At 39.1% G+C, this 22,121-nt stretch overlaps 2 protein-coding genes across 2 annotated transcripts; one reads left to right on the forward strand and one right to left on the reverse strand.

Annotated features, from left to right (window-relative positions):
• The first annotated feature begins 2,758 nt into the window (after nt 1-2,758).
• On the forward strand, nt 2,759-14,622 carry vwa1 (von Willebrand factor A domain containing 1). The gene is made up of 6 exons (XM_053482492.1): nt 2,759-3,138; nt 7,673-8,230; nt 8,958-9,284; nt 10,455-10,730; nt 11,867-12,142; nt 12,270-14,622. The coding sequence occupies exons 1-6, from the start codon at nt 3,054-3,056 to the stop codon at nt 12,296-12,298; spliced, it is 1,551 nt and encodes a 516-aa protein (XP_053338467.1). The 5' UTR covers nt 2,759-3,053; the 3' UTR covers nt 12,299-14,622.
• A 102-nt stretch (nt 14,623-14,724) lies between these two features.
• otud3 (OTU deubiquitinase 3) lies at nt 14,725-21,081 on the reverse strand. The gene is made up of 8 exons (XM_053482493.1): nt 20,986-21,081; nt 19,713-19,984; nt 17,149-17,297; nt 16,530-16,642; nt 16,282-16,404; nt 15,932-16,058; nt 15,649-15,833; nt 14,725-15,548 (listed from the first exon to the last, which is right to left on the reverse strand). The coding sequence occupies exons 2-8, from the start codon at nt 19,916-19,918 to the stop codon at nt 15,384-15,386; spliced, it is 1,068 nt and encodes a 355-aa protein (XP_053338468.1). The 5' UTR covers nt 19,919-19,984; nt 20,986-21,081; the 3' UTR covers nt 14,725-15,383.
• Between the last annotated feature and the right edge of the window lie 1,040 nt (nt 21,082-22,121).

The raw sequence follows: 22,121 nt of genomic DNA on the forward strand, positions 1-22,121 counted from the left end.
GGTAGTTTTTACAAAATAATTTTTTAAGTATTCTATTGATTATAGCTGATTCTAAAATATTACTTAATACATTACACTGAAACACTGAACCTAAAAAGAAAAAAGGTTTATGTCAATCTGTAGGTTTGTGTTCTGTCATTTATGATGTATTTCCATATTTCCCTGCCAGGAAAGCTGAACAGAGCTTTCTGTTACTGTGCCCATTGCCATCTATCTGCCAATACCACTCTCATCTTTCAGTGACAGTCCTATAAATCTGTGAGATTATTTTTATATTCAGATTGAATATTACAGTCTCTTTAATGATGCAACACTAAAACTGTATTGCAGTTTTAATAGAACGGTTCTTTAGAGTAGTAAATGTATTTTTAGATTTTTGATATTGGCGATAAATTCTTTGGGCTTTATAGAAAGGTTTTTTACCAGTGGGAGTTTATAAGCAAGTATGCAAGTGAATAGCAGAGTGGAGTATATAAAGGTCATTAAGCTCAGGTTAATGTCTATGTGGAATTTTGTACATTCTTTTCCCAGGCTTTCTGGAAGTACAAGAAAGGTGAGCTCAAATTGACCCTATGTATTAGGGCCCATTGTTCAGTGTTTATTTAGGTTTTACTGAATCCTGTAAGTGGATAAATTATTATTATATTATTAAGACTGTATTTAAACAGTCTTAATAATAATATAATAATAATAATAATAATAATAATAATAATAATAATAATAATAATAATAAGATAACATTTATATGTTATTTAAATGTTTGTACACTTTTATCCAAGTGTACAAACCTTTCAACATTTCAAGAATTATAGTATCCAACACTTAATTTGATTTTCATGACCAGGCTTTTTTGATCAATGGAGATTTTTATTTCCATTCATAGTTGTCTCTGGAATGTGATGACATCAAATCTATGATGCCATTACATCATATTTTCTGTGGAAAGCAAAACAAAGCTCCATGGTGAAATATGCATGTCGGCTTGCTTACACTCGTGGTCCACATTATTAGAGATTTTTATCTTTATCTCTGCAGCAGGTCCATACCTGCCCAAAATTTGTTTCCAAACCCCTCCAAACCCTTCTTTCCAGAGTGTGAGCGGGTATTAGAGCCTCTAGATATCTGACATTTGATCTAGTCGAATATGAGGTATGATGTTCTTGAATCTGCTTGTATGCCAGATCCTAAAATACATACAGTATTGTTATCAGGTCTATAATTGTTCAAACTGCAAACGGCCTCAAGGAATCTTGTCTAAACTGTCATTCTAACATGCATGCATATCTTACTGCTACACACATTCCAGGATAAAGTGTTAGCAGGTGCACAGATCTTGATTTATTGCTTCTGCAGGACTCAGTGCACACAATATGGTGTAAGCTTTGGACTAAGACAATAGGGAAATCCTTCCTTATGACTACTGAAATGGAAAGTAAGTCAGAGAAAATAAAGTAAGAAATGATGTCATTTATGTTAGTACAGCGGTAGAACGGTATTTCACAGAATCTGTCCACAAAACAACGATAAGAAAGTCATTGTTGAAAGAAAGCCATAAGTCCCATTTACAGATCCACATGCCTTGAGGCAAACTGCAAGCGGGCCTTCTCATGGCTATCTTTCAACAATTGCTTTCCTGTGGACAGATTCTCCCACCTGAGCTGTGGATCTCTGTAGCGCCTCCAGATCATGGGCCTCCTGGGTGCCTCTCAAGTTATAACCTTACCCTGCTTTAAACTTTTCCAAAACTTTATCCCTGATTTGCCTGGTGTGTTCCTTGAGCTTCATGTTGCTGTTTATTCACTAAAGTTCTCTCTAAAAAAAAAACTAAAAAAAAAACCCTCTAAGGGACTCACAGGACAGCTGTATTTATACTGAGATTAAATTACACACAGGTGGACTCTGTTTACTAATTATGTGTCTTTTGAAGGCAATTGGTTCCACTGGATTTTAGTTATTGGTATCAGAGAAAAGGAGGCTGGAATACAAACACATGCCACAATTTATTATTATTATTATTATTTTAGATTTTTATCACAATTAAGTGCCACTTTACGCTGGTCTATCACAAATAATCCCAAGAAAATACATTTAAATTTGTGGTTGTAACGTGACAAAATATGGAAAAGTTCAAGGGGTATGAATACATTTGCAAGGTCCTCTAGTCTGTGTTTGCTTACTAGGTGTGTTGGTTCACATCACCTCACCCCTTGTTGAACTTCACTGGGGTTTTAGCATCATGGCTTTCTAAAACTCATTTCCCCTACACAGAATTTTGTACTTGTGTAGTCCTTAAATGGCCCCAGACCTTCTGGAAGAAAAAAAAATAAAAAATCCATGTAAACACATTTAATTGTGTGGTGTGTTATCAGTTCAGGGGCCTCTCATGCTTTTATGTGCAGTGTTTGTGTTCAGCACCCTTCTCCATGTGTGGTGAATACACATCCAGATCTGACCATGTGCCTCAACATGATTTTTGTTCTGATTTATTTGTTTTATTGCCTTAACAGTATTCCCACTTCCTTGTTAAAACAGCTAATCTAAATAAGATAGACCTCCGTTTGTTTTAGCCAAACACGAGGGAAAGATGACAGGGAGAAAAAGCTGGGACTGGATCCAATCCGGTGAAAGCTGGTCAGTGGGCTAGAGCACAACTTAGAGTAGGGAGGGAACGAAAGAAACGAAAGGAGGGAGGGAGGGAAGGAGAAGGAGAGAAATGAGTAAGTAGGGAGGGAGGGAGGGAGGGAGAGAGCTGGGCAAAATCAGTCGCTCCAGCTCCCACAGTATTAATCTGTTTTTGGTTTAGCCAGCCACAAGGCGCAGTGTGAGTCAGACGACGGAAATAGTAGCTACAGGTGTGCACGTATTGTACTCTTTCGGGAAACGGGAGGCGTCCAACAAAGCCAGAAGTCAGGTCTAAGCTGCCAACATTATTAAGGTTGACCGCTGGGGCAAGATCTCTGCCCGAAAACATGGTTACTACCTGTCCTGGATGTGCCACTCTTCACTAGGCTTTAATATACTGTAAGACTTCGCGCCTTCAGTAAACAACAGAGATGGAGTTTCGGCTCGTGCTCACCTACCTGCTATTCAGCTTTCACCTGCGCGCGGGAAAGACGCAGAGCGCGAGCTCCGGTTCAGGTGAGTTACACACTTAGTTAAACACTTCACACACATTGTCTCCCTTTTTGACCTACACTATGGACAACTTTACAAATGCACAAATAAACAGGAAACCTTTACAAAATGTTAACAAACCACAAAAGTAAACAAGCCACAAAGAAGATTTGATATTTTATTAATATTATATTTTAATATAGCTTAGTGGTCAGCCATGTCGTCTCGCACCTCCAGGGTCCGGGTTCGATTCCCCCCTGTTGTGCATTGAGTTTGTATTACTGCTTGGTGGTTTTCCTCTGGGTATTTCGGTTTCTTTCCAGAAGACGTGCACGTTAGGCTAACGGGCATTCCCAAATTGTGTGAGTGAGTGAGTGTGTGTGTGTGTCCTGCGATGGATTGGCACCACGTCCAGGGTGTAACCTGCCCCATGCCCTGAAATACCCCTCAACCCTGTATACAGAATAACACGATATAGACAATGAGTGAGTGAGAAGATTTTATATATTCTAATATTATATCCCAATTTCTTAGTGGTTAGCGCTGTCACCTCACACCTCCGGGGTCCGGGTTCGATTCCCACCTTGGGGTCTGTTTGCATGGAGTTTGCATCGGTGCTTGGTGGGCTTCCTCCGTTTTCCTTCCACAATCCAAAGACATGCAGGTTGGACAAATTGCCGTTCCCAAATTGCTCGTATTCTGTGTGTATGACTATTTGTCGCCAAGCTGACAACCTGACCAGTTTCTAAGTAATTGCCATAGAAACGATGGATATATCTTTCCGTCGCTCGTTGTGTCGGATGGCATGTGGACACACCCTATACCCAGTACTCAAAAATTAGGAACGTGCATAATTAGAAGATACTGCTTGTTTTCTTCCCTTGGGCCCCAGAGGTCACACACACTACATTGGAACACAAACTTTAGTACAGAAAAGAAAGACTACACAACTATCTGGTGCTTTAAACTTTTTTTTTTTTTTTTTGGAGTTAACCTAAATACCTCAGAAACAGAGTTGCCATTTAAAGATTGCCAGTGAATCGCTGTACAGGCATCTGGAGGAAGTTTATTCCACCACCCAGGAGCCGGGACAGAAAACAGTCTAGATGCATGTCACCCTCAATCCCTGAGAGAGTGTAGGACTGGCCGAGCAGTGCTGGAGGATTGGCGGGAACGTTTTGCAGTGCAGGATCATTTTTAACCCACAGCGACATTTTAAATTGTGTGCTCAAATAGTGTCCGGCAAAACCATAATGGGTGCCCTTCCAAGCCTGGTTCCTCTCAAGATTTCTTCCTCATATTCTCTAAGGACTGCTCTCTGTATGCAAAATCAGGGATGAATTCAATCGATAGAAATGTATACATTTCTTCAGGCTCAAGTTGCCTGACAGTGTTAATTTCTATAGGAGCGCTGTTCAACTAAAACGTTTAATAAAGGTGTGTGTGTGTGCATGGTGCCTAACAATCCCATTCAGGGTGTATTCCCAGTTTGTGCCTAGCATTCCTGGAACTGTCGGTTTTACAATGACCATCATTATCAATCAATGATTTCATTCTATGAAATAGAAAAAAAAATTAGGAACACATTTCATTACCTGCATTTGCATAGCCCCAAATATGATACAATAAAACTGTCTCATCAAATGCTTATTCCTGACTTCAAGCTTTACTCAGTTCTTTAAAAACAAGGGAGGAAGGGCTTAGTTTTGGCACAGTGACCAGTCTGCCCACTCAAACTGACCGAAAAGGATATGAATCGAAAAATGTGACCATTTTTGGTAAAAGTTAAATAGGAATTATTCTCCAGTCATCAATAAAAACACAATACGTGAGGGGTGTTCAAGTTAAAACCGAACTCGTTGTCAACAGTGCAACGGTAAAACCAAGTGACATTTAGGATGAAAAATGAAACCAGGACTTTAGGCGCACTACGTTGATGAGACATTGCCACAGTAAAACATTTGAAGGGGGCAAACGTTTTTCAAGAAGGCCGTATGTCCATGAATGACGATCCCAGCTGAGGTGGCTCGGAGCCCACTGCAGTCATTGCTGTAAACGTTCATCCAGTGGGCCGCCTGACCCTTGAAAATCGACAGATGACTTGTTGCCAACATTCAGAAGAGACACATCTGTCAGTGGCAACTGTATGAACACCTGCATTTTCAGAAGGTGTGTGCACGCTGGGTAAGGAGAGAGCTCTCTACCTTCAATTGGCACAGAAGATGCAAGACCTGCAGTGGGTTAAAGGAACGTTTTTGACACAGAAGTCCAAGATGTCAGAAAAAACTTTATAACAGAAAATTAGTAAAAACGCTGGGATAAGTGCATAAGTATAGCAGGGGATTATATAGCGAAATAAACATGCTTTTAACTCTCATAACTATATTGTGTTAATCTGCACAATCAAAAGTCCCAAGGGTTTGACTTAAACAGACCTCATGATTCTAACTTTTATATTATCAGCTGGTTAGATGCTAGCTTAAATTTTTAGGCATCTATGAATAGGATATACTTTTTTTAGGATATACTTCTGCATTTTGCTCTAATTTCGTCTGGAAATAAATACATACCTTTCTGCTCCTACATCATTATACAAAGTCAGTAATATTTGGTGGTTCAGCATTGTCAGAAAGTCTCGGCGGATATTTTGTATTTATGTGTTGCTTGGGTCCTGATGCAAACAGTTACCCGTATTTTTGCAAGCCATTGCAGTGAACAGTACATTCTAGTCGTAGATCAGAAAGGCAAACACATACTCGGAGCAGAGCACAGGGAATAATTCAATTCGAGCCAGTGTGGTTTGGAACATAAGTGCACTTAGAGGTAATCATACTTCTCATCTGCAGATGAGCCACGCAGTGGTCAGTTGTATTTGGATTCTGAGGACATTTCTCATACTCTGCTTCATGCCTCATGGCTGAATGCTTTAGAGAATTCTTCAAGAGTCACTGGTTGAACTGACTCTGCCAATAGGGCAGTCAAGTGTTTCGTAAGCTATTGAACGATTGTATTGTGACACTAAAACGAGGCTTTGTTCAAAAGACCAAAGGGCACAAAGTGGGTATCAGAAAATTCCTGTTTACTTGCAAGCCTGTATACCCATGACTGCCCTTCTGTCGGCATTAGTGGAACTTTTAATTAGTTAATGAATCGTCTTATTGGGCATGGATTCACTCTTCTATTATGATACATCTTACTCACACTCTCTCATTCTTTCTCGCCACCGAAGTCTCTGGAATAGAACGTACATTCCTTTCTTTCATTCTTATGAGACTCACAGACCTCACCTCCCCCTTTACTGTCTGTTTCTCCCTCATGCTGCCCCTTCTAACCCCCATGCTAACCCTATCCAGTAGTCCTGCTGCTACCACTCACCATCTGTTTATGTTTATTATTTTCGACTCTAATTTAAGGAGCTTTTCTCTGCCAGGAAATCCGTGACTACCGGTGGATCATTATTGTCTTTCTGGCTCTGTCTAAATATTTTGAACAAACTTCTACAGTCTTTTTCTCCTATAAATCCGAAACTGTCAGTTTTTAAGGGTCTATTTAAGTGTTTGTCTTCTTTGTAATTTTTCCCTTTTTCTAAATCAACTTCTTGTTGAAACTTTTGGGTTTTATCTCTTTTTATTCCCTTCACTGAAAGTTTAATAAGTGTGTGACTATGTTGTTCCAAGAAGGCAGGAATGAAGATTTTGTTCAGTAGCATACAGTTGCACGTGTGTGTGCGTGTGTGTCAAGGAGTGCGTGGGAGCAGGGAGAAAAACCCTGGAAAGTACAGCGGGAGGGGAGAAACGACGCCAGTGAGAATAAAGACAGTTTGCTGCTTGTTCTTTATGTGGAAACATTTTATGTTTTTCCTTGCTTTAGATGGCTTGATTTACTGCAGCTACTTCTTGAGATAAAAGGTTGAAATTAAATGGTTGGAATTATATCTCACATTTTCCTAGGTCTTTTATACTTTGATTTATACCACTATGCACATTGTAATTGTATTGAGAATTTCATATCTTGGTCAACGCTTAAATATTAAGATCCAAAATAGGATTCTATTTTGGATCTTAATATTTAAGCGTTGACCAAGATATGACAAGGTGGACCACGGTGTACCTCCAGGGTCCAGGTTCGATTCCCGTGGATGTTTGCATGTTCTCCCCGTGCTTGCTGGGTTTCCTCCGGGTTCCTCCCAATGACGCAAATTGCCTGTAGAGTGTGTATGTGTGTGTGTCCTGCGATGGATTGGCACCCTGTCCAGGGTGGTGTACCCTGCCTCGTGCCATAAATCTCCTGGGACAGGCTCCAGGCCCCCCCTGACCCTGAATACAGGATAAAGCGATATAGATGATAAGTGAGTGAGTGAACAGCATTGCAAGTCTCTTAGACAGTGCAGTATATTAGTTATAAACCTCTTTATTTTGTAAATTGTCTTGTCCTCATTCATTTGATCTATATAGCATTCTAAGTTTACTTGAACCTGATGTTCTAAATCCATTCCCAATTTATGATAGCATCTTCTAAACATTTCCATGAACCTCCAAACTTTCTTTTACACCCACAGTCTCGAACTGCTGTGAAGGCGACGTCTTGTTCCTACTGGATTCCTCGGGCAGCGTGTCATTGTTGGAGTTTTCCCACATGCTAACCTTCCTGTCGGAGCTTGTGCAACCTTTCTCTCTGGGTCACGAGCAGGTGAGGTTGGCGCTGTTGCAAGTAGGCACCATGCCTCATCTGGAGTTTGGCTTTGAGACTTATAGCAGGCAGCGGGATCTTCAGGAAGCACTGAAGAGGACTCAGAAACTTGGAGGAGACACCAATACAGAGGAAGCTCTTCTGATCGCCAAGGACGAGGTGCTGAAACAAGGCATCCCAGGTGGAGCGAGAGAGGGACTGCCGAGAGTGCTGGTTTGGCTCACCGATGGTGTGGAGCCCGGAGACGTGGGCCAACTCATGGCCGAGCTGCGGGACGAGGGCGTCTACGTGCTGGTTGTCTCCACTGGCCGAGGGAACTACCAGATTTTAAGGGATGTTGTGAGTCCACCTGTTGAGGAGCACCTGCATTTTGTGGATATTGAAGACCTGAGTATAATCACTGAGGACTTAAGGAATGCTATTATTGGTAAGAACTTTTTGGGAAAATTTTAATAAAAGGAAATATGTGGAGACTTTGGCAATGACAGCATCTTACATTGTAAAATATAATTCTAGAACAAGTCACTTTAAAGATGCTAAACACTGCTCAACCTCTGAATATAGAGCTGGTAAAAATATATAATTAGCAAAGAGCAGACACAGACAGACCATATGGATGTAGTGGACACTTGGTACTCTAGCCTCTACCACTGCATGCTACAGAAAATTAGGCGCCTTAGCCAGACAACTTAGGGACACAAATAGTTTGAGACAGCAACACAAGGCTATAAGGCGACGGGACAGAGCAATATACACTGTAACGAGAGAGGGGCTAATTATAAAATAATAATAATAATAATAATTTTGCCCCTTCTATTTCTCACGGGAGCCTTCCCAGGGCCTCCAGGTATTAATAGTAAGTAATCTTCTTTGCTGATTGTGTGTCACGTAAGGGTCTAGTTTTAGACCCTTGCATACACACATCATTCGTCGACCATAAGCACAGTATACAGATCAGGTTAGAAATATCAAATATGGCAATGGCTTGGTGCCCTAATAAAGTTGGTGAAACGCACTCTATCACCCTTTCCGGGCTTTGTCATGACGCTGCTATTTGTCACAGCAACATCCTCTGACTGAGCCTTCTATTTTGAGAGACATTCCTCCTGACTTACTCCTTGCTAAACTCTGTTCTCTTATTACTGTTTACCCAGAAATCATCCGTGCTAAAAGGCTACAGGTCTCCGACATCACCTCTACCAGTGCAGAGTTACACTGGAGGGCCATGGGTGCAGGTACCGGGTACTATGACATCCGGTTTGGACCTGTTCACTCAGGACAGCAAGAAGTAGATCCGGGAAGCAGTGGTACTGACCAAAGCATTGCCCCTGGTTCCTTCCAGAAAATCACTCGACCCGGCAACTCCAGCTCTGCCAAGCTGATCAACCTACGTCCGAACACCACGTACAATGTCACGCTAATACCACACTCCAACTTCGAATTTTTTAACACCCTGCATACTGTCTTCACCACGCAGTCAGGTGAGATCAGCAAGGGAGTTCCTTTGTGAAGTGGATACTGTTTGAATAAGGGAACGATAGGGAATAAGGGAATAAGAAACATAGGTAATGTGAGAAACATTTTTAAATAATCCAAATGTATTATTAATAGGTGTTTTCTTTACCAGGAATGCTCTTAAAAATGAAGAAATATGATCTAGTTCTGATTTGTTAAACATTTGTCTTAATTTCTACAAACATAAACCTACATATTGTTACATAGTGATGATGTAACAACATGCATAGTATAATATATGACCGCCCGTGACCTTACAATAAAAGACTATTATTAGGAAATAAAATAAATTAGTAAATTTACTATTTATTAATAGTAAATTTAACTAAGAAAGAATAAAATATTTGTACAATACAAAATATACAATATATAAAACAAATAAGAAAAATATAAGAAAAATAAGAAAAACCTATCTGTAAAATGTAGAAATTAGGAATTTTTGTATGTGAATGAAGTTGTATATAAATAGAAATGTCCAGGGGGTGTGCAAATATGCTTGAAAGAATTTAAAGTGACTTTTATTATTATTATTATAATTAAATTAAGAATTTAAAGTGACTTTTATTCTTCTGCTTCTTATTATTATTACTATTATTATTTAAAAGATTTGAATGGTGCACGTTACGGAAACTCGGCTGGGAGTTATTGCCACATCCGCTGCACTGTCCTGACATCGCTCCAAGCTATTTCCACATATTTGGGCCATTTAAGGAGTTCCTGGGAGGCCAGTATTCCGGATATAAGGCAGACAGTCTGATCATGGGCCAAGCGCCTTCTACTTTGGTGGTATTCAAACATTAGTGAAATTCTGGGATAAGTCTTTCATTCTTATAACTGTGTCCTGTTATTCTGTGCAATCAAAAGTCCTGGTTTGGCTCGAACACTCCCCGCATTTGTCTTAGTAGTATAACACAAATAATAGGCAAAATGAAGACCCTTCAATGGAAAGGTGTGTCCAAACTTTTGACCGGTTGTGTTATTTCAGTATATAAATTAAGAGGGCGTTTTGCTACAAAAAGTGATGTGATGGGTTAAACAAGTTTACATACAGTCATAGTGTCTGGAAAAAACTGTTTACATTCCGTAATCCTTTTCTCTAAACATCTTCAATCTTCCTCTCAAATCCTCTCCCGTAGAGATCCAGAGTCCAGCACAAGTGACGGTTTCTGAGTCGACCATGACCAGTGTGAGAGTGAGCTGGGGGCCGCTGATGCCCGAATCTGTACAGTCTTACGAGATCGAGTACTCCACCCTTCCAACAGGGAAACTCCACGTGCTTACAGTTAATAACAGGCAGAACTCGACAATACTGACTAACCTGCAGCCTGGGACACAGTACCTGGTCACCGTGAGCGCCAGCTACTTCTCTGGCAAAGAGAAAGCAATGTCTGTCAAAGTATGCACTCAAGAAGGTATGTGTTAGTGTGTCGATGTCGAAGCTTATATTTTAAAGTAAATCAGTCTAAAGGCACAGGATGGTCCAAAGGTCTAGATCCATAGGCATATTTTCTAATTCGAAATTTGATTTCTTTTTAAGACGAAAGATGGCTTCAGGACTAACAAAGGAAGCTCAAATAAAACCAGAACTGACACCATTTGACATTTAAGTAGTCTATCAGAATTGGCCCAGAACAATTGTTGCACTATACACAGTACTATACGAAAGTCTTAGGCACCATATTATATTTGGTACAAAATTTGTATTTTTGCATGCCTGTAAAGAAAGCAGCTTATTACATAACAGACCAGTTTTTAGATAGAAACCAAAAATCTAATGTAGGTTCCTGGGTTCCTGGCATGAAAATAGATAGTAGCTACTGTGACAAAGTTATCAGAAGAACTCATAAGGACAATTCTCCAGCATGCTCAGTAAAACCTAACAGCAGTTTTACTTATAAAACTGCACCTATTTGTATCGAAGACTACTGATTATTTTCAAGCTAGGTTTTTTTTACACCAAATATCGACTATGCATATTTTATTACTCTTTAGCACTCTTTTTTTTTTTATATATATTTTTTTTAAATAAAAGTTTCTTTCATATAAAATATTTTCAAAGGCAACTTTGCTTTTGGCACTTTTTCGTGTGTGCCAGGAGAATATGGGTTATTTTGGTAACTTTGTCACACTCGCTCATTTCTGTTTACATGCAAATCCCAGGAGCCTACATTAGGGTTGTTTTTTTGTTTCCATCTGCAAACTGGTCTGTCATACAATATGTTCCTTTCTTTACAGACCTAGAAATATTCTTCTGCAATGTTATTTAGTTATGTTTGGAGATAGTGAATGGTTTTGTACATAAGTCTGTACATGCAGACATGATAAGCATACTGTTTAAACCCAAAATTTGTACTAAAGATACTATGAAGCCAAAATTCTTTTGCTACTGTATAGTGTACTTTTAATTATATTTTTCGCCTATCCAGATTTTTCGGTGTCACACTGTATATAATTTATCCAGACACGTTCTTTTTCTTGCCAAGATGTTTTCTTCATTTCCTCTGCCAGGGCAGAATGAGAAAAGCTAAACTTTCCATATTTTTGTCAGTGTTGCCACCTCTAGCAGATCTGCATCTAAGTACAGTGGGAAATGACTCAGTGTTGGTCAAGTGGAAAGGAGGCGCTGAGGGTTTACGTGGTTACTGGCTCACATGGGAAGACAAGTCTGTACCATCCTCTAGGCACCATTCTACTCTGTATCTGCCACCCCACCTCCTCTCTACAACACTTACCCACGTACCCCATAACACCCGTGTCTGCGTCTCCCCTGTTTACAAGTCAGCTCGGGGCGAAGGCCTTTGCTGTACGACTCACTTCGTCTCAGGTCAGTAGTGCGACATTATTGACGTTACACCTGTATTCCACAGGTAATATAGATTTAAAAAGAAATGTTTGCGTGCAGTTATATTGCCTGTTGAGCATCCTGTTTTTCCAATAAACTTTTCCTACAGCTGCATTTGCTTGGAGTCACAACTTGTAGTCCTGCCAGACAGATGGATGCAGAACTGAAAACCTTACCACAGATGGAAAAAGGCGAAGAGAAAGGTTGTAATTCATATATAGTTATAGCACTTGTTTCCCCACAGAGAGGTGCTCTAAAGCACTACACCACCACAAACTGCACTGAATAGACAAAACCGAAGTTATTTAAATCTGCAAACACACTATGCATGCATCTCGAATTAAAACTAAAACTACAACATTTTCATAGGCTCAAAAGTGATTGGACATTTGAGAGATAAGTATCTGACCTTCTGTTTATTGTGACGAATTAAGACATCGGATGCCCTGAAGGACTCAAATGTGGATGTGTGCAGAAATCTTTCCTTGACGAAGAAAAGCCCATTCACAAAATTTTGCCAGAACAATCCTGTAGAGGTAGGCGTATTATTGTTATAGTCTATAGTCAGGAGACGCTCTTGTGTTACACGCAAGACTCAAGGAAGGAAAGACCAGATTATAGGTACTTACAAAACATCTTAAAAGCCTGCCCAGTTGTTGAACAAGAATTTGGACAGATGAAACTTGTAGCAGAATGATATGAAGAGCATGGAGATAGAGAATAAGGGCTCATAACTCAAAGCAAGTCACATCATCTGTCAAACAAAGGTGGAGGGAGGCAGTTTTATGGCATGGCCATGTGTGGCTTTTATTCGATTATTGGGTGTTTATTTATGGTGTAACTGCTGTTAGAATGAAATGGGATGAATTCCGAGCTGTACCTTCTGCTCGGATTCAGTGGTTCGGTCAAATGCTGCAAAACTGCTAGGACAGCAATCCACGAGTTTCTTACGGCAAAGAAATGAAATGCTTCTAAATGAGCTAACCTCAACCTGGAGCATGCTTTTCACTTACTGAAGACAAAACAGGTGACACGAGCAGCAACTGAAGGCCGCTGCAGAAAAGGCTTAGCTAAGAAGGAAACTCAGTTGTTGGTGATGTCAAGTACAGTATTCAAAATATTTCTTGTTTTTATTCAAAGTCAAATTACTTTAGAGCCTGTGAAAATAAAGGGATTATAGAAACATGCCTATAAATCCTAAATGGTTCATGAAATTATTTTTTATAAAATCCATTAATTAAGGCTGAACGTTTACACTTCAATCAAGTCTTGACTGCCTTAGTTTAAATCCATTGTAATGTACAGATGCAAAAGTGTGAAAATTGTGTCACTGTGCATATACTGTACAGAGGGGCCCAAAAAATGTATACACACATCAACATGAAAAATATAATCACAAAAAATCACGTTCACACGATAGAATCAACAATGGTGCGAATACTGACATCTTTAGAGCAAAAATAATACATGTTGCTGCCATAATTATAGTTATTTTAAAAAAGGGCAATTGTTGAAGTGTGTATACAGTACATTTTTTGGGCCCCTATGTACATACAGACCTGACTGTAAATGAGGAGCATGCTAGCTGTCTATTTCACTAATGAAATGAAATCTTGAATGTCTTATTGCCCCATGTATTTTGTGTTTGAAAAGGGAACAATGAAATCCTCAGAACAGTTTAGTTAACTTCTGACACACATCTAGCTAAAGTTGCACATCTAAACCACTGCCTGAAAATAAATTGTTTATTATAAGTTGTGTATTTTTAAAGCTTGTGATTAGGGCCATTTATCTCAGTGCTTGTAATATGTATTCCTGGAGTACCACTGCCTTTCATGTGGTCGTGTTTTCCCTTGTTCAAATCAGCAACAAATTAACACACCCTTCCTGCAGTGACATGGCTGTGCTCGAGCAGGGAAACTATTTTTAAAAAAAAATGGTTTAGGCCACCATAATTATCTCTTTATGAGATTGCAAGGTTGATGAAAAGAAGGACCAGATTTTGAGTTCTTCGTAGCTACTAATGAAAGGGTGTAACAAATATTTTGCCGTTAAGAAGGGCCTTAATCAGCTCTACAGTAAATGTCTCAGGCACAAATCCACTACTCACACACGTCTACTTGGATATGTACATAAAGATAAGCTTTTTATACTTTCCTTCTGCAAACTGCATTTAAGGATATGTACATGGTTGCATTTTTTGGCCTTGCATATTTACAGTTTAGGATGCAGCACAGAAAGCCTCTACTGCCATCTTGTGGATCTTCAGAGATATTGATGCTTATTTTAGCTTAACTAATTACTTCAAACAATTTGGTCTGCTGGCAAAATATTCACATTATGAAGAGTTGTTTTATAAATATGAGTTGCATGTAAATAAGATTAATCTAAATTTAGCACTTTCTTTTAGTTAAAGCCTACTGTTTGCCAAACTACTCATCATGCTTGTGTGCTGTCTTTATATGAGGTGCTTAGAAGTCAGCATACTGTATCATAGGTGTACTGTGTTGCAAAAACATGCCTGTAAATATTTCATGATACACACAATGTCTTATACTGTAGACTCAAGACTCCCCAAACTTTATTGTTGATTTTAAATAAATAAATTTCCATTTCTGTATAAAACTGTGATCCTCAGTCGTTTGTGTAACAAACACATGAATATGAACTAGACTTACAGAATGATTATTCAGGTTGTGAATGTGCAATGAATTATTTCTTACATGACATGATAATCACAATATGAAATATCGTTTCAAAATATACCGATTCTCTGTATGAGAATGCAAAAAAAAAAAATATATAAAGCCTTAGAAAAGCTCTGCTAAATTTCAATAAAGATTGGCAGCATTTAGGAATTAATTCCTTGTAAGTCAAAGGAAAGAACAATTTCTTTCAGTTCACCAACATCTACCATAATGTAATACTATCTCCATACCGCCCACTTACAGTTCTTTGGTTCTAAATAATAAAGTGAACTTAAACAATGTGAAGATATTTAGCTAAGGCAACGGTAGCACATAGAATGATGGATTTACCCTAAAGACAGTATATTTCATTGAGATTGCAGCGTTTAGACCAGAACACATTTTCATGCACATAATCAAATTCTCCACATATACAAAATGTAGAACTTATCGAATTTCTTGCCATACTTGAAAAACTAAATATAAAGCAGCAGAAACACCTTTTATAAATGTCCAAGATGTTTCCAGTGTTGATGCTAGATGCTTAGAGTGTTGAAAGCTGGCACAAGTGTAACCGGATCAGGCAGATTCTGATTCTGGTCATGTGAACCTCGATCCTGAAGAACCTTCTTTTTGTGTCTTTCCTCTTGCCTCTTCTTCTTCTCTAGGCGCTGTTGCTCTTTCCTTTGTTTATTAGACAGCTAGAAACCGAAAAGAGGGAATGCCAGTTAACCCATAGTTTTATCCTAAAGAATACATCCATTTAAACATAATGAACAATACTGTATAATCAGCAGTTACCTTGGGTTTGTGTGTGGTACTGCTCTCGGGCGGACGTGCACTGTCAATATTTTCATTTACAGTTTTGGGGTGATTTAATGTCCCGAGATCACAGGGTGATAATTGATTTGTCAGCTGGTATTCAAACCACTCTTCTTGGCACATCTGTGAAGTGGCGAATGACTGGCATGGATTTATCTCTTGACCTGACGGAGACAAACCAAACACACAAACAGTATGTGAGAAAAGCGTCATCAAGGACAAGATAAGAGCATGGGAAAAAAAAGTAAAGTGCATGTCTTACAGTTTGGGCTGGGGGTCATCAGGGAATTAAGGATAACATCTTCATCATCAGAGGGAGCATGGCTAGGACAGGGTGCTCTCTGTTTGTCCTTCGCAGAATCACCAAACCGTCTTGAAGTATTTAGATTCTACCATAAGGAAAAATGATCATGTAGTCATATGAAAATATATGCCAAAACCTGTACTTACTGTACTATACAATATAATTGTTTAGGTTCCAAACCCGGGAAGCAGAATAACCCTGTGCTTTACATTTTAGTGTTTTCCCTTCTCCCAATTAAACCAATCAGCTAATTAAAAGCCCAAGATTGGAAAGCTGTGGAATAATGGATAATAAGATAATTTACAAACCGCAATACGTAGCTGGGCAGGGCTTTCAGAGTTGTCTGCGATATGTCGGACGCTGTCATAATGGTCACCGTAACGGTACGCTATGTGAAGCTCCTGGCATAATGGCTTCTCTGATCCATTTATCTGAAAGAGGACATTTAAAGTAATTTAAACTGAGGATAAAGTAAATTTTACTGAGAATAAGAATCTTAACAAGAGTCGGGTATGATAAGAGTCAATCAAATAAGAGTCAAACAGCTATATAGTACCTCCCATAATGGAGCATTTAGCTGGTGGATAACCACTTTCACCTGCTGACTGCGAGCAAATGCCACTATTGCATCGTTGCCGGCAAAGGTGCCTGGCTCGGCAAGGTCTGATACTAGAAGACGAGCAGAAAATATGTTTACACTCACAGTTAGCACAATTCTTACTGTAAAAGAAAAAATAGTTAAGGTATTCTTTTTAAAGAAAATGAAATGACAGTACTGATATTTCACAGCTGGGTGGGATAAATATGCAGTCTACACTATAGTCTCAAGTGACAGCATGTGTCATTTGTTAATTAGGAAAAAAAAGATTTCAGAAGGGTGATAAATCATGCAGGAGTTAAATGTTCTCTGTAATTATACTCACTGGAGGCCTATCACATCGGTATTAAATTGAGAACGCTAATCATCTTTTAATTTTCAGGCAATCCAGTGTCACATATTTAATCGACAAAATTCATTATGTCCAGGAACATGATCTCAAATAAAGTGAGGCAAATGTACGGAGGCTTATACAGAACACCAGGTACATTTCACTTCATAGGACTGTTCCAAGTTTTATACACTTTTTCCCGTAAAATTATTTTTTACTCCAAGGAATAACAATCAAATTTCTTACCGTGCTTAATAAATGGCACATCATCTTCTACAAAAGGTTCAAAGTCCTGCCGGTGAGACATCATGTACTGAACTGTCTCCTGCCTAAGACGCAGGTGACCTCGTGAGTTCCCCTCCAGCTGATCCGCCAGAGCTCGGAACAAACAGTTTCTAAAACATGAACGAGACCCCCCCCCCCCAAAAAAAAAACACTCAGTATGCACATCTTTTAAGGCAGCTTTACACCATCGTTTATTATTCAGAATGAAGGACGATGTCAGCATGAAGACAATATTGATGGAAATGTATACAATGTACTAAAAAATGGCAAGCACTGTCGGAGAGTACTAAACTGCACCTTTGCTTGTGGTTGGGGTGGCAACATTATCTTTTTAACCTTTAATATGCATTGGTCACTAAGAAATTTTAAAGAATTTATATAAAAAAAAAAAAATATATATATATATATATAGTGCCCAAAAAAAATATTCCGACCCCTTGAACTTTTCCACATTTTTTCAAGTTACAACCACAAACAAACATATTTTGTTGGGATTTCATGTGATAGACCAACACAAAGGCATATTATTGTGAAGTTGAAGGAAAATGGTAAATGGTTTTCTGAAAATCTGAAAAGTGTGGTGTTCATTTGTATCCAGCCTCCTAGAGTCAATTCTTGACAATACGTAGTCAATTACATAGAACCACATTTCACTGCTATTGCAAGTTATTTGGGGTAAAATTTTTGCCCATTCTTCTTTGTAAAATAGCAACTAGGAACAGCAATAAATCGTGCCACAGATTCTCAATTAGATTTAGGTGTGGACTAACACATGAATATGCTTTGATCTAAACCATTTCATTGTAGTTCTGACTGTACGTTTAGGGTTGTTGTCCTGCTGGAAGGTGAACCTCTGTCTCAGTGTCAAGTCGTTTGCAGACTCTAACAGGTTTTCTTCTAAGATTGCCCTGAATGTAGCTCCATTCATCTTTTCATTAACTCTGACCAGTTTCCCAGTTCCGGCTGAAGAAAAGCATCCCCACGACATGATGCTGCCATCACCATGCATTGTGTTAGTTTTCCGACACACACAGAATTTTGCATTTAGGCCATAAAGTTAAATGTTTGGGGTCATCTGACAAGAGCACATTCTTTCACATGTTTGCTGTGTCCCTCACATAAATTGTTGCAAACTGGATTTCTTAGGGCTTTCTTCTAGGGATGCACCGAAATTTCGGCCGCCGAAAATTTTCGGCCGAAATAGCATTATCGGTTTCGGCCGAAACGTAAGAAAGCGCCGAAAATAAAAGCCGAAATTGTCGCCACGCCTCTCCCATCCTCCCGTCTTGTTCGCGCTGTCATTACGCATCAAACACGGAGTATGTCGGCGGTTTGGAAGCACTTGGAAGCAAGTTTTGTTATTGTTAAACAGCCTTATTACTGTTATTTATTATCAATAAAAGTTTGATTGCTTAATTAATTTGTAGTTTTTTTAATACAAACAAAAAGAAAATATTTTAAACATGTTTTTTAATGAAGCCATTTTCGGTTTCGGTATCGGTTTTCGGCCAAGTGCATCCAAAAATTTCGGTTTCGTTTTCGGCCCAGAATTTTCATTTCGGTGCATCCCTACTTTCTTCTTGCAACTCCTTCATAAAGGCCAGATTTATGGAGTGCACCACTAATAGTTGTCCTGTGGACAGATTCTCCCACCTGAGCTGTGGATCTCTGTAGCTCACCCAGAGTTACCCTAGGATTCTTGGCTGCTTCTCGAATTGATGCTCTTTTTGCCCAGCCTGTCAGTTTAGGTAGGTGGACGGCCAAGGATTGGTAGGTTTGCCGTTGTGACATACTCTTTCCATTTTTGGATGATGGATTGAACAGTGCTCTGTAAGATCTTTAAAGCTTGGGACTGTTTTTGTTAACCTAACCCTGCTTTATACTCCACAACTTTATCCCTGATGTGTCTGATGAGTTCCTTGTGGTTATTTTTATTTTTTTTTATTAGTTAAAAAAAAAAAAAAACATTTAGCATTTTCTTTCCACGTCTCAATTATATGCCTTCCACATCACAATTATATACTTTGTGTTGGTCCATCACATAAAATCCCAATAAAATACATGTACATTTGTGGTTGTAACATGACAAAATGTGAAAAAGGTCAAAGGATATGAATTCTTTTGCAAGGCACTCTAATTGGACCATAAAACCCTTTTAGACTAAAAGTACTATGCAAAATACATCTACCTTTTTGGGTAAACACTCCATATCAACGGCACAAAATGTGGATGCTTAAGAGCAGGGGTGTCCTTAAGATGATGTAAGAAAGGACAATTCTAAAGGCCCCTGAGTTTCAAGTGGCCCATAAAAATGTTATAGTGACTAAAAAAATCAAGATTGGGTCTGAGTACATTAAGTTTTCAAGGGGCCCAGAATCTATAGCAACACCCTCCATCCTAACGCCAAGGAATAGTGCAGTTCAGTTAGACATTAAAACACAGACAACAGATAACAGATAAAAGTCAGCAGCTTTGTAGTCTGAGTGTGAAAGAAGCTGATCTCCGATTTAAAATTCTGAACATACCCATCTCCTGGAACCTCTCTCAGTTTGAGACCAAGTGCCTTAAGTTGGTTGGAGAAACCGACAAATTCCTCGCCTTCATCGTCCCCTGGAGGCCGATTTTTTATGGCTTTGGACAGAGCCCTACGGACAGCACGTTCATCCCTCTTTCTCTCCACCTCACATTTCCTGTTCCCACGTCCGGGCTTTCCTGATTGCTTCCTCGACATGACTGATGTCAGAATTACTGTTGATGAGTTCACCAAATCTATCTGAGAGCCAGATACAACTGCAACCTAAAAGTTACATTTTCAGACAACAAAATGTCATTCATTAGTGTACATCGACTAACGTCATTTAACCATGGCTAGCATCGACCCCTTCAACAGACACTACTAAGTCAAAAAATTGGACACACCTTCTAATGCCATAGTATCTCATGATTTTTCTTACTTTCTACACTGTAAAAAAAATCATTTAAAAGGCATCTAAAATATGTAATATTTTTATATCATTTGAACAGTTGACACTGAGATGTGTCTGAAGTTGATATTGAGATATGCTCTGTAAAATCTTCTTAAAGGGTTTAATCAGAGTTTCTTGCTTTCATGAGAGCCAGTTTCATCAAGTACAATTAATACTGCTAATGCAAGAATATTCCAGAACAACTGACCTTCATGACCTTCATTAAAATAACAGCTGACTGTTGATGTTGTTGTTAAGTAATTACCTAATGCCACATTTGTTGTTACACAGTTATAAAATCTATAGTATATATTTTTGAAATGTAGAGAATAAATCCAAACGTGTGTCCAAACCTTGACTGGTTCAGTAATTAACACAGAAATGTGGAAATAAACGAAGACGACCATAGCGTGTACAGTTAGCTAGTTAGGGCTAAAGGCTAGCGCAAATAACGTTATTAAATGTAATTCAGGTAACTAATATAGTATAAAATATAATCAAGTAAACGGGAGTTTTTTAAGTGTCTAACCGAGGAGCTAGACACCAGGTTTGGCCATCATAGACGTTTATAGAATTGTATGCTAGCAATAACTAAAACCCATGAAATGCTATTTATCATCCCACATCTGAATTTGTATTATTGTACAGACAATGAAAATTAATATATTGTTGAAACACTAAACAGTGCCCAAGGTGTCTACAGAGAACTGCTTGAGCATGGCGCATGACAACCGTGTAGCTAGCAGAACAGCTCGCTAACAACCAAATGGTATAATATTAATAAGTAAGTAAAGCCCTGAATTGCAACAGATCTCTAAGCCGTAATACTTACATTGCTGAAAAAAAGCTATTATGATCTTTAAAGACTCTTTCTGTCAGCTAACTACGATCGGATAGGTTTGTTTACCCGCATACAGACTCTGACTTCCGGATGTACGGTGGCCTTAATGGGCGAATTGAACTGACGCGTACTGTGACGTCACCGTGATCAAAAGGTGAGTAACGCACAACGTACACTGTTGGCCAAAAGTACAAACATTTTACACAGTAACTGTGGTAACAAGTCGTTTGAATACAGTGTTAACTTTTATAACTTAAAATTATTTAACTTTAAAAATGTTTTAACTTTTATATTTCATTTATGTTTTTAGTTTTTCAGCTGCTTTAACTTGGGTTTTATACCGGATGTCCTAACTGAGGCGGCACGGTTCTGTAGTGGTTAGCACCTAGCAGCTCCAGGGTCCAGATTCGATTCCTGTCTCTGCGTGCATGGAGTTTGCATGTTTTTCCCCTGTTTGGTGGGTTTCTTCCGGGTACTCTGGTTTCCTCCCACAGTCTAAGGACATGCAGATTAGGATAATTGGTGTTACCAAAATTGCCTGTAGTGTGTGAGTGAGTATGTGTGTGTGTGTGTGTGTGTGTGTGCCCTGTGATGGATTGGCATCCTGTCCAGTGTGTACCCCGCCTCATGCCCTAAGTATCTTGAGATAGGCTCCAGGCACCTCGCGACCTAGTCAGTGAGTGAGTGAGTGGATGTGTGTGGCCCTCTTGTTTTTGTAAGAATTATTTTTTACCATTTGGGGCTTTTTAGGGGTCTTTACAAAAAACTCATGAAAATTGCCAGACAAGTTGGAATCCGATGCCATTGGGATGCCCGGGCCCCAGACTCTCCAGCATCCCAATGGCATCAAATTGTGATGCCTGAGAGTCTGGGCCCTGGGCGTCGCATGGGGCCCTCATTCGAGATTTTGCTGCATAGCTCATAAACACTTGTACGTATGCACAGGAAACCTGGTACACATTTAAAGCTCCTTGAGCTCAATTTAACAACTCTGTTATTTTTGGGTCATTTGCAAAATGCACCCAAAAGATTTTGATACACTCTTCCTAGGAAATTTTTACGATTGTCACCAAACTGGGTCTATGTGATCTATGTGATGCAAAATCGCAGAGTGATTTTTTATATCT

The sequence above is a fragment of the Clarias gariepinus genome, chromosome 22, assembly GCF_024256425.1.
Source record: "Clarias gariepinus isolate MV-2021 ecotype Netherlands chromosome 22, CGAR_prim_01v2, whole genome shotgun sequence".
NCBI classification, from domain to species: Eukaryota; Metazoa; Chordata; class Actinopteri; order Siluriformes; family Clariidae; genus Clarias; species Clarias gariepinus.